The 13,132-nt window shown below is 39.0% G+C and overlaps 1 protein-coding gene across 1 annotated transcript in view; it reads left to right on the forward strand.

Moving 5' to 3' along the window:
- Nucleotides 1–3,033: 3,033 nt before the first annotated feature.
- LOC149214108 (helicase SEN1-like) overlaps nt 3,034–13,132 on the forward strand; it is a 70,257-nt gene continuing 60,158 nt past the window's right edge. The window contains 3 exon segments of the mRNA XM_089392188.1: nt 3,034–3,587; nt 3,724–4,884; nt 4,983–5,310. Coding sequence (XP_089248314.1) covers nt 3,198–3,587; nt 3,724–4,884; nt 4,983–5,310 — 1,879 coding nt within the window. The 5' untranslated portion in view covers nt 3,034–3,197.

The following is a 13,132-nucleotide window of genomic DNA, read 5'->3' on the forward strand; positions in this document are numbered from 1 at the left end:
GATAGATGCAATGTTCACTTGCCTTTTTGAGGGGGCAACCTCCAGCACAACAGAGCTCGATTACAAATAAGACTCGATGATATTTCCCTTCTAACTATGACTATTTATAGCTAAATGACCTCCAACAACCTAACGACTAGTGGTCCTTTGCATAACATGGGTTAACCACTTTATTTATTAATTATGGCATGTTTGCAACTAACTGTGGTCCCTTTCTTAAATGTGGGTCAACCACTTACAATTATTAATACGGGCTTTATTGACTTTTTAACTAACTATGACTATGACTCGGCCCCATTGGGTTTATTGCATAAATAAAGGGGTTAGGGTTGGATGATCTTCACTCTCATTGATGAATTGGATGATCCCTATCCTACTGCCTTCTTCAACATTGCAATCATGTCTACTTGCTCTCGGGTTAAGGCGACAAGAGAAGCCACCTCATCCTCTAAGTGCTTCAAACGATTTCCCCATGCATCATCATGAGCTTGTTCCACTATTTGTGCCAGTTCCTCTAGTTCATTTGCATAGGAGGTTGAACCACATCTTTCTTCTAGCAAATGGCCAAACGTCAAAATGAGTGACCCCCAACTTGTTTACATTGCTCTCTCATCAAATGTCATCCCACGGGAACTCGAACTTGACCACCATTGCTTACTTGGAAACAATAAAATTCAATTTGTACCTACCATACACAGACGCTACTAATTATAGGCATGCCCCAAAAAGCAGTCTTTCTTTAAAAAAGGAAAAATAACAAAAACCGGAAAAGACTAATCCTGAAGAGACGAAGGCATCTATCTTCAAAAAAAGCAAAAGAAAATTGCAAGTGAAAGTGGACTTATTAGACTTGCTTTTTGACAGGGATCAAGAATATGTGATCATCTTTGACTTGCAGGCCCCCACATCTCTTGACACTAGAAAATCTCTGGACACTAGAAACAAATTGCTAAAAATAACAGTTCCTGGAATTTGATGAAATTGACTCTAAAATGAGGGCTGATCAATGTCAATGTCTAGATGCGTATGAAATGAGACCAATGTGATGTAACCTTGTTGCATCTTAACCCTCTAGTTGCAAAAGTACTATTCGGGGTTAACAAGATGATATTTGAGCTACTACACAGGCCACATGGACAGACCCACTGGGTAGGTTATGCCTAAAGATGACTCTTTATGTAGAGCATTTATGGAGCTGGGGGATGGATGTAGAGCATTTATGAGGCATTTATTGACTGACCTTCATAGAATTTCTGTCACTAGATGCATTCTCTTTGCATCCCTTCGGAATAATTTAGAGTGGTTTCTCATAGTTATGGGTGGAGATAAATCACCAGATCGACTAATCAGATAGGTTCTACTAGCTGTGCCATCTTTGAGAAGTTGATGTTGAGGAGCATTTAATTTTTTGCTGCCCCCTTTACTATGTGATCTGAGGTTGGTTTCATTGCTTTTTTCAGGAGTCACAAGAACTTTTCAGTTTCTTCTAGTACCTTGACTAGCATCGCTTGGCTCTTTACTTGTAGGAGGCTCTTGGGATCTGGCCACATACTCTCTGGCCATCCCCTAGACCAGTCTTATCAGAGAATTACCTCCTTTTTCCCAGTGCTCCCATCTACTAAGGGTACCAAGAGATAGATCATTAGTAGTATGGCCTTTGGCTCACGTTTAGTGCAAGCTTGGGGGATTACCACCACCTTTCAGCGACACTAGCAACATGGCTGTTCTAGAGCCCGCATTATCTGCCAAGAGAGTCTTCCCATGCCTCAGCATTGGGTGTCATTGTCCAGACAATAGCACAGTGCACAGTCCAAATTATCTTATAGTTTGTCTTTGAAACAATGGTCTATCTAGAGATCCTATCTTGAGTTTTCTTCATTCGGCCTTGGATGTTAGGAGAGGTAGAACTAGTGGATAGTGACCTAGTCCCTAGATCCTTTCCCTTTGCACATCTCCCTTCCATTGCGACTGCCTACACTTGGATCTGAGGGTTTTCTCATGTTTTCACATATAGACTTCATGTTTCTACTTTATGTCTTGTTCTTTATATAGGATATTTTTTCGTACTCCTGCTTTGTATTGACATCATTCTACTTGGCAGTCCCATTGGCCTACTTTTGTGGTCATTTGTTAGACATTAAATAATTATTCTTATCCTCCATTCAGCCTTGGATATTCAGAGAGCGGTTACTGGCAGAGCCTGATTGACACTCACTCTTTGTATTCCAGATTTTGGGTCCATCTCTTCCAAATCTTGTTTTAGCTTCTAGAGCTCTGTTTAGATCTCAGGTTAGGGAAGTACCTCATTTTATTTCTCTTACTTTCTTCTTGCTTTATTTAGGAACTTGTCTTGAACTCCCACTTTGTATTGATATCTATGTACTTAGCAGTCACATTGACCTATTTTTGTATTCATTTCTCGGGCACTGATAAAATATCATCTTATCTTATTACCTTGATGGAATCTTTCTATGTAGATGATTAATTATTTTCTATGCTAGTCTATTGCTGTAATGCTTCCTCAACATATCTCTTTTTCTTCAAGCTTTGAAATACCGAGTTGAATTTTTATGTAGGTGAGTAAAATTAAAGGCATTGAAGAATATTTCTAAAATCCAATGGTGTCAGGTTTCGGTCTCAAGATTACCATTGCATCACCCATCCATGGTTTAAACATATCTACATAATCTTTTCATGATGTGGTTGGTGATGATGTGTTTTCTGTACTACTTTGAGCACCTCCTGCTGCTGTTGGTGGGTTTGAGGTACTTTAATTTTGCAGAATAGTTGCCGTTAATATTCCACAGATTTTCTAAAGTTTGTTGCCTAGAGTCAATCCTAGTGGTCAAAGTACTCCCATTTTGCAAAATTTATGATACAAATCTACAATTTTCAAACAAAGGCTTTTGATGATTTTTTCAGGTTAAATGTGTTGCATAGAGTCAGTCCTAGTGATCAAAGTACTTTGCAAAGTTTATGATAGAAATCTACAATTTTCAAACAAAGGCTTTTGATGACTTTTTCAGGTCTAATGTATCCCTGAGAAGTTTAAATCCATAGAAGAGTATGTTGCCTCTTTTATTTCACATCTAATAGAAGAAACGAGGGCAGAACTCCACAATACCCTTGAATCCATCTCTGAAGCTCCATATGCAGCTGTAGAATTTCCCGAAAAAATACGGCCATCACATGGTGCAATGGAGGTATACAAGATGCTTATTGACAGAGAATATGACATCCGAGAGAGGAAGGGAGGACAAAACTTTACGCCCAAACCAAATGATATTCTTATACTCTCGACAAGAGTACCTCAACGTGTGGAAGATCTTCATGACTCCATGCTGGCTTTAGTAAGTAGGACAGAGTGTGGTGAATATGAAGATAGCAATATTCTCGAGGTGAAAATATGTGTTCCAGATATGCATCCTTTTTGCACCAAAAATAGCAATATGAGAAATGAATGTTTTGGTATTTATCTTGGTAACATGGCAACAAATTTGCGAATCTGGAATGCTTTGCATCCTGAGTTGGGCAATGAAACAATCAATTTGGCTATGCTTGGGAAGGCAGTATACTATAATACAAAGGTGTGCACTTGTACTGTTTTAGGCCTCTATAGGATTTGAAATATCTATTTTTTGTCATTGTTTTTGAGTGAACTGTAATCTAACTGGTTGAGTGGACAAGCCAGAAAATGAGCCCTAACCTGACTATGTTTTACAGGACTATAATGAAGACAGTGTCAAAGAAAATGAAGATGATATAGATATATTGAGAAACAAACATTATGAGTCCCACATGTTGAATGATTCTCAAGCTTCTGCTATATTTAGTGCAGTTAATGCTGCTAAGAAGAAAAGGCGTCCCTGTATAAATCTGATCCAGGGCCCCCCTGGGACAGGGAAGACCTCGATGCTGGTTTCACTTCTTTCTGTCTTACTTCATCGGAGGTACAAAGTACTAGTGTGTGCACCAACAAATGCTGCAATATCAGAAATTGCACTGAGATTCTTGAAATTAGTTACAAGTCCATCTGATCAGTGCCCCGATATATGCAACTTTCCCTGTATTTTGACCTTGAGTGACCTTCTACTAGTTGGAAATGAGGAGCGCTTGGATGTTGAAGGTCCTCTGGAAAATATTTTCCTTCCATATCGAGAGGAACGCCTGTTAAAATGTTGTGTGCCAATGACAGGATGGAGGCAGAGAGTGGCATCTTTTCTTGATTTTCTTGAATCAGCAGTTTCACAATATGAGGTTTTTCAAGAAACAACACAGAAGACGCAATCAGTTAACTTTCTACAATTTGTCAGAAAAAGGCTTGGAAACTTAGCTACAGACTTTTTTGAGTGTGCGGGGATTTTATTGAATGATTATCCAGGACCAATCTCGGAGAAACAGGATTTGGATTATCTGACTGAAGCTGTTGAGTGTTTTGTAAATCTAATTCAGAAAAATGCATGTAAGGAGAAAATTCTTAGAGCATGCTTTTCTGGTGATGGAGAAATCTGTGAAGAGGCAACAAAGTGCACAGAGATATTTAGAGAGAGAGTGATTAACAATAGAAAGTTCTTAAAAGAAGCCCTTTGCTGCTCGAGAAGTGAATGTATCCATCTCCTAAGGAAGGAACTATGCTGTGCAAGAACAATCCCCAGGCAAAACATTTTAAAAATGTGTTTGTCAGGTGCTAAAGTGGTCTTTTCAACTGTATCATCATCTGGAAAGAGCTGCATGAACTTGGCAACACCATTTGACTGTTTGATTATTGATGAGGCGGCCCAGCTCAAAGAGGCCGAATCTACAATTGCACTACAGATTGAAGGTGTAACACATGCATTTCTGATAGGAGATCCAAAGCAGCTACCGGCAACAGTAATCAGCAAGGTTTGTTTACAGTGGCCTTTTCAAAAGTCTCTTCCCAATTTCATTTTCCTAAAAGTTCTTATAAATTTATTAATTCCATGCAATGATTGGTTCATCAGCTTGCGGAGAAAATGAAATATGGAAGAAGTCTCTTTGAAAGATTGGAGAGGCTTGGACACCCAGTTCATCTTCTAAATGTACAATATCGCATGCATCCATCGATAAGTCTTTTCCCAAATGGGGAGTTTTATGACAACCGTATTGAGAATGGTCCCAATGTGGAAATGAAGCCATATGGCTATGGCTATCTCACGTCGGAAATGTATGGAGCATACGCATTTATTAATATAAAGGACGGAAGAGAGGAGGAAGATAATTTTGGGAAGAGTAAGAGGAACATCATGGAGGCTGTTGTTGTCATGTACATACTTTCTAAACTGTACAAAGGTAATTTCACTGTTCTGTTTGATTTGTATGTATACAAATGTGTTTTCTTATGTCCTAATTGGACCATTTTCAAATTGGTGTAGTGAAATGTCTAATTAGACCATTTTCAAATTGGTAAATTATTGTAGTGAAATACCTTTACAATTTCAAGTGGGTACATATGTGTCCTGAAGTAATGCTTTTTTTCTTGACTATTCAAGTTTCAAAAAGTATGTTGTTTATCTCAAATGATTTATAATAATGCACTTGTTAATTGATTAGTTTGGCCCTTCATACCGAAGATAATAAGAAGAAATGCATTCTAAAGGCTGTTCAATCTTATTGTTAAATTAAAAGAGGAAAAGCATAAAAAAACAAAAATGTGTATTAGTTGGATTTTGTGTTATGTAAGGTCTGTATCCGTGTTTTTTGAATTGATAGAAGGTCATATTCTGTTGAGAATACAATTTTTTTTGTTAAGAATTGTTCATTGTTTGCTTTTTTAGAAAACTAGTATCAGTTCCAAGGAAAAACTTGTCGAATCTCTTCTCTTCTTCCTTGGAGTATCTGGGTGGAGGGCATCTGAACTGCCAGCCATAATGGTGGTTGGTAATCCCGAGGGACTCTTATTGGATTTGAACTTGTGACCTATAGTCTCCTCATTAGCAACATGCCTTGGGTAGATGGTTCGATTCTCCTCATTAGCAACATGCCTTGGGCAGATGGTTCGATTGAGCTAACTCTTAGGGCTGAAATTTTGGTTGTAGCCAAAACGGTTAGTGTCTAGTCTTAAGGATGACAAGAGTGTTGGCTTTGATCTGCTTATAGGGTTAGTGCAGTGCAAGCTTCACACGTTTGACCACTAACTTTGGGTGCTCCCATGGCAATCTCAAGGGCCAAATGCTCTCATGGGAATTGAACATTGGTCATTATTGAAAAGCTCACCATTCCTCACCAATGGGTCCAAACCCCTTTGGGCAACTAGTAGCCATCAATAACATCTACTCCCTTTGTTGGAAAGAATGTACCATCAACATAAGTTGGGAGAACTTCTTTTAGTAGGGAGAAAATGATGAGACTTAATAATCAGAATCAGAAGTGTGCATAATTCCACAAATGGAAAGTGGATATCGTGATAGCTTTCAATTTTTTTCTTTGTTTTAGAATTATCCTCATTCTGTTTTCCTTATCTGGATGGGTCTTATTTGATGTTGCATAGGGACCCAACCCCCCCTCTCCAACCCCCCTCCCAAGGAAAAAAACCCAAACCCGTTGTTTCAAAATTGTTGGGAATGTCATTGGGGATGTGGGTGTGCAATTTTCCTTAAATTGTAGCAACTGGAAATTTATTCTTCTAACTGATTAATCATGTAGTTTATTTGCTACGACAAACAACGAATAAAGCACACTGCAATTCTTCGCAAATAAAAACACTATAGAAAAATAAAATGTTGGAAATTGAGAAATATATAGCGCACACAATGCAATTTGAGACAGTTATTTTTGGACAATTGTCCTTGAAAAAACCCAATGCGGGAAAACCGGTGCAGCAGATGAGGGTTTTATTATTATATGCAGCAGTGAAATTCTCAGAGTACAATCTGGATGCCCAAAACTGGCAAGTTGGCAACCCTCCACAAGATAATCTGGCCAAAAATTAGTGAGACAAATTTTGTCTCACCCATCACTGATCCAGCGCCAAAACTGGCACAAACAAGCCACTCGAACTGCCCCCGCGTTAGCCTCTTCGTTGCCTCTGCGCAGGCCAAACTCGCACTGCCTAGAAGTTGCTCTGATTAAGACGTCCAACCCAACTCAAACTCTGAGAATGACTTGCTTGGCCTTTTGGAATTTCTCCTGACCTCCAAGAACTGAATCGATCCTCACTCTAGCTGAATCAAACTCCTCCTCTGCAGTTGCATGTGCAGTCCCTGCGCAGCCTCACTGAGGAAAACTCGCCTCCCCTGCAACTGACTCTCTGGAACTGGAATCTCCTCGGAATCATTGTCTCTGCCCCTCACTGACTTTGCTTCCCCTCTGGCTCAAACTCCTCTTCCCTGCTCAGCTGTTGCTGCTGAATAACTCGATCTGCCAAGGAAAATCAATCTCAAGTGTGTATTTCTCCAACCCCATCGAACTCCTCTTATAATCTCTCATTGGCTCACCAACGACCATGATTAAATCCTTATCAACGACTAAGATCATCTCTAAGTCGATCCATGTGAGTTTCTAGAGAAATCTCACCTTTCTCAATTAATTCCTGTTAATTAATCACTTTTCCTAAGTTAGACTGAGGAAATATTTAATTATTGACTAATTAACTTAATTGAGCCATCTCTAGGTATTTTCTCCTGAAAATTTTTCTGGGTCCTGGAGTTCTAGTGTTTCTTAGCCTCTCTGACCAAAGTCGAGACTAGAACAGCTGTTTGATGCTACCCAACCATAAAAAACTATCAACGGGCACCTACTGGCTATCCCCAAGACATTCCAGGCATATTTTAGGGACATTTCAGACAGATTTTGTGGCTGTTCTGGGAATATTTTGGGGATATTCTAGGCATATATCTTCTGTTTTAACAATGGACATTAATGATTGGAGAATATGATTATTTTTCCCATCCATTTTTTTGTATTACATTAAATCTAAATCTGTTGTACAAGTTGCTGTAGAAATTTAAGGCCCAACCTGGTTTTAAATTTTAGGAATCACATCAGTTTGATGCCCAACCCATCATTGCTGTTTTTAAACGTGAATATATTCAAAAAGAGCATGAAACACATAAGTCAACCCTACTTGAAATTTTTGCTGAGAATAACACAAACTGACCCACAATTTAACACAGTGATTTTTGATCCAAAGACCCTGGAAAAACCTTGAAGGGAAAACCAGTGAGGAGAGGGATATTTTATTTATTATCAAAAAATTATTACAATAGTTATTCAACAGCAATTAAATATGCTTATCTCTCTCGAAATTTGTGCTTAAATTTCCTTGGAGAAAGTGTTGTAGCTACCTCCTCAAATTTCGTGCCTGAAAGTCTCAGAAATTTGTGCCCAGCTCACACAGGAATTCATGCCACTACTGTATTGTCAGTCTCCCTCAAAATTCATTCCTTTGCCTTGAAATTTGTGCACTGACAGACTCAGAAATCTGCCCTAGATTTCAGAGCCCTGACACTTTGATTTTCATACCCCTGACAGCACTGTGCACACCACTGAAAGCCTTGAAAATCACGCCCTGTCTACTCAGAATTTAAAGCTGACTATCTCAAAATTTGTGCAGCATTGAATGCAGCCCAAACCCTTGAATTTCGTGCCATAACTGACAGCAGTAAATGCTTGTCAATTCCCTCAATTTCAGCGCTCAACCTGTTTCAAAAAATGCACTGAAATGGTCTTGAACGTCATGCTAACCCAGCTGCAATTTGTGGTGGAGAAGAGCCTTTATTTCTGTGCCTTATCAGCCTTAAGCTCATTGCTATTATTCCTTTCTCCTGCTGTACTTCTCTCTCAGCCTTCTTTTCTCCTTAATTTCAAATCTCGTGAAGTAAGTGTCCAAATGGTGCCATCTCCACTTTCTTTTTCCCTTTTGTTCTCTCATTAAGAAAAGAGACATAACCCTAAGATCTAATGGATGAGATTAGATCTTAGCCAATTAGATCAAGGGTGGAGATCTAATCTCTCATTGACCCATGAGACACTTTTTCCCCCTTAGTCCCCTTTTCATTAATTACTCAAAAGGTACTTTATGACTTTATGTTTATAAAGTCACTTTATCACTTTATTTTTCTTAAAGTCATTTTATGACTTTATAAATTTACTTTCACTTTATTTCCCATAAAGTTAAGTAAACGGGATCACATTAGGACACTCTTTCCTAGGCTAGACACCAAGCCTTAGGAACACTTGTCCTTGGTACTCCTTTTCTAACAGTTGCAACTCAAAACATGGGTTTTGTATGATGCGTTTTGATTTGGGTTTGTAGTGATTTAACTATCATATTTTCAGCAACAACATTACAACAGGCAAAACCTCCATGTCAAAAAACTAGGAAATGCAACATTTCAAAGGGTTGATTCTTGTGGTTATTACTCTTGGTCTTCTCATTTTTCGGGTCATCTCAGTTTTTACATATTGTACATAGGCATTGTGAAAACAATCTAATAGTAATGACTCTTGGGTACTAAATGTTTGAATAAATTTCTATTCAATCACCTTCTTAATTTGAAATATGAATTTAATCTCTTTATAGAGCCAAAGTGTATTATAGTGGCTTTCAACACAACTGCAAAACTAGGCAAAACCTATTAAGAAGGGATTGTCTTTTATGTTTTAAGATAATCATCATTAACAAGAAATGTGAGAAAGAAAAGCAACTATATAGATCATTCTCTATCTCATAGGCCCTTCATGGACCTTATTGCAAATTGAAATTAGTGTTGAGTATTTGTTATTTTCTTTACACGTCTAGGCCCACGCGTGATTCTTATGTGTCGGGTGTAGTGGGCGGGTCAATGGGGGAGCGAAACCCACATATTTCTTTTGTGGTTATTGCATCTATTTTTTTGGCATTTTTCACTCTTGGTAGTTTAGTGGTACATGGTGGTTCAACCCATGGTTTTTAAATTCCAATTACAGAATTAAGGTTGTAATCTAACATGGGTTCATGGATTGAGGGTTTTAGATGTTGCAGGATTATATATATATATAATATATATAGTATTGTAAACAATGAAGTTGATTGATGATAAAAATTAGAGGTGTGGCTCTAAATAATTTGCTAATTTTCCCAGTTTGGGTTTCCAAGGTAAATCTATGTGTAATATGTGATTGCCATTGTTGACTTTTCTGTTTATTAAGAATTTGTGTATGCATTGCATTATTGTATAAGGCTTAAAACTTACATTTGGTATTAGAGCAGTTATTGGCTTTAAGGGGATGCCTTTGTGGCTAAAGGTTCAATTATCTTGTGAAAATTCTATTGCAGTTTGGGTTTCCAAGGTAAATCTATGTGTAATATGTGATTGCCATTGTTGACTTTTCTGTTTATTAAGAATTTGTGTATGCATTGCATTATTGTATAAGGTTTAAAACTTACATTTGGTATTAGAGAAGTTATTGGCTTTAAGGGGATGCCTTTGTGGCTAAAGGTTCAATTATCTTGTGAAAATTCTATTGCAGTTAATCTGGTAATTATTCACCTATCTTTAAATGATTATTTGTCCCAACAAATTAATTTACTGCAAACATTGAATAAAAACACAACTACAAATTTCACTAAATAATAAATCACAGGAATTGAGAAAACATCACATAAAATCGATACCAATATTTTGGGACAAATTGTCTCTGTAAAAACCCCAAGGTGGGGAATACTAGTTTTGCAGATGAGGGTTTACATTATTAATTCTTTAGCAAATTGAGAATGTACATAAATTGCTTGCCTTTCACTGGCAAAGCTTCAATAATTTTCTCTTCACTTCAACTGACCAAATCGAGCTGGAAAATTGAAGATCTTCCCCTGCAAATCAACTCTGCCTTTAATGGGAAATTCACACTCCTTTTGTAAACTCGCACTACCCACTGGAAATGCGCACTGGCCCTCCTAGAAATTCACACTGCCTTCAAGAAATTTATCATAACGAGTTTTTTCTGCCACTAGCAACTCAAATAGCCCACTCGCACTAGTAAATTGGCAACTTGCACTGGCAAATTCGGCCTCCTTGCAGAATAATTCAACCCCTTGTCACTAAAAAAACTGGAATAATTGTGAAGAAATTTTACTCCGACAAATCTCTCCTCAATTTCTCCTGTTGAAACCCTTGTTGCTGGTGTCTTCCATGCTATCATTGCACATCACTTCAACATGAATAGTGATCTCCAAGAGCCCATCAACTTCTTATAATCTCTCGTTGAGTAATCAACGACCACGATCTAATCATAATCAATGGCTAAGATCATCTTGACCCATCAAATCACTTTTCTAGAAGTCACTAGAGAGAAACCGACTTGTCTCATTTGATACTGATTAATTAACCAATTTCCCTAAGTTAGATTTAGGAAAATAATTAAAAACTGGTTAATAAATCTAATTAAGACATTTTCATTTTATAAAATAAACTGGGGTTGGAGATAATTAATCCACTTGTGTTTCTAGCCTCATTGACACTTCCTGAGACTAGAACATTTGTTTGAGCTACATAAACTAACACTCCCTCTTAGCGAGGAATGTGTTCTACACAACAACCAACTAAATTGATTTGTAGGTACATAGTGTAGACGAACTATCCTGCGTTGTACACAATGAAACACTAGATTCTTAGATAGCCTAATGCATCTTTGATTATCTTAGTGCATCACTATTGTCTCTATCTTCTGACCAAACAAGGCTACTAACAACTTTTGAAGCTAGATGGATTTGCATGTCACCATGCTAACTGTTATATACTCCGCTTCTGCAGAGCTTAGTGCCACAGACTTCTGCTTCTTGTTGTACTAAGAGACAACTTCCAATCCCATGCCGAAGCAACACCCTGGAGTGCTTTTCGTGTCCATTGTACTGCCTGTGAAGTCTGCTTCAGTATAGCCCATCTACTTGATACCATGACCTCAAGTATATCTAATCCCGTACTCGATTGTACAATGCAAATAACATAGCACATGCTTTGTCGCTGTTCAATGCACCCTCTTCAGTTCAACCATGCACTGATTTAGAAAGTTTACTGCAAAGGATATATCTGGCCTCGTGTTGACCAAATACGTAAGAGAGTCAATCAATTGTTTGTAGAGCATGGTGTCCACATTCTTCTCCCTAGGTATATCTACCTTCCTCCAATTAGTTAACATGGGTATAGACATGTCTCTGCACTCTCTCCCGCAGCCACCCTTCCGTCCAACGGCTCTCTCCCGCAGCTCCCTCTCCTGTAACCCTCCCGTCCCTCTGCTCTCTCCCGTCCCGTCTCTGCTCTCCCCGCAGCCCGCACTCTCTCCCGTCCCATCCCTCTACTCTCCCCGCAGCCTGCAGCTTTGTCTCGTCCCGTCCACAACCCGTAACTCCCTCTCCCGTAACTCCTGTAACCCTCCCTGCTCTCCCGTAGCCCGCTTCTTTCCGGTAAGCCTCCTGCAGCCCTCCTGCAGCCACGGAGTCCCCCATAGCTCCAACCTGTTGCTCCTTAGCCCCGTCTATAGCACACAACCTGTCCATTGTCTCGTTTGACGAATTTTGGTGAATTCGACTTGGATACATGTACTGGGTGCAGCAGGGTGCCATCGTAAGGTGCAGACTGCCACCATGATAGAGCAGCAACACAAGAAGGACCCCGGGGAAGTTGAAACGCCAGATTTCAACAACAGAGGTCCGCTGAAGTATTTACAGCAGTGCCACAATAAAGATGAGAACGTATACAGCCCCACCGATATTGCATTAGAAACAGATTTTACTTTCTGGACATCCCAAATTAAACTCATAATGAGGAAAATGGAACACCTAGAGACAGAAAATCGCGAACTGCGAGCTGAAATCGACACTTTATCAAACAGAGTTCTATCGGTAGAGGAAGACAATGCATTTATTAGAAAAACACTGCAGGAATACCGAGAACAAAGTGCGGGGCAAAATTCCGACGAGACCTTACAGGCGGAGATCAGAGATCTTAAAAGTAAACAGGAGGAAATCAGGTCCCAACAAATGTCCCTTAAACGGGAAACGGATTTGCATATCAGCACATGGGCACAGGTGGTCAAAGGAAAGGACAAGGCTCCTCCGCTCATAGCGGTGGAGGAAGTAGTACAGGCAAAGCTCGTGGAGGAAAGAACCCGAAGAGCAAGAGAATTAAATCTTAAA

This window comes from Pinus tabuliformis, chromosome 1_1 (assembly GCF_031772625.1).
Source record: "Pinus tabuliformis cultivar Carrire ecotype Pingquan chromosome 1_1, CPIR1, whole genome shotgun sequence".
Classification (NCBI taxonomy): Eukaryota; Viridiplantae; Streptophyta; class Pinopsida; order Pinales; family Pinaceae; genus Pinus; species Pinus tabuliformis.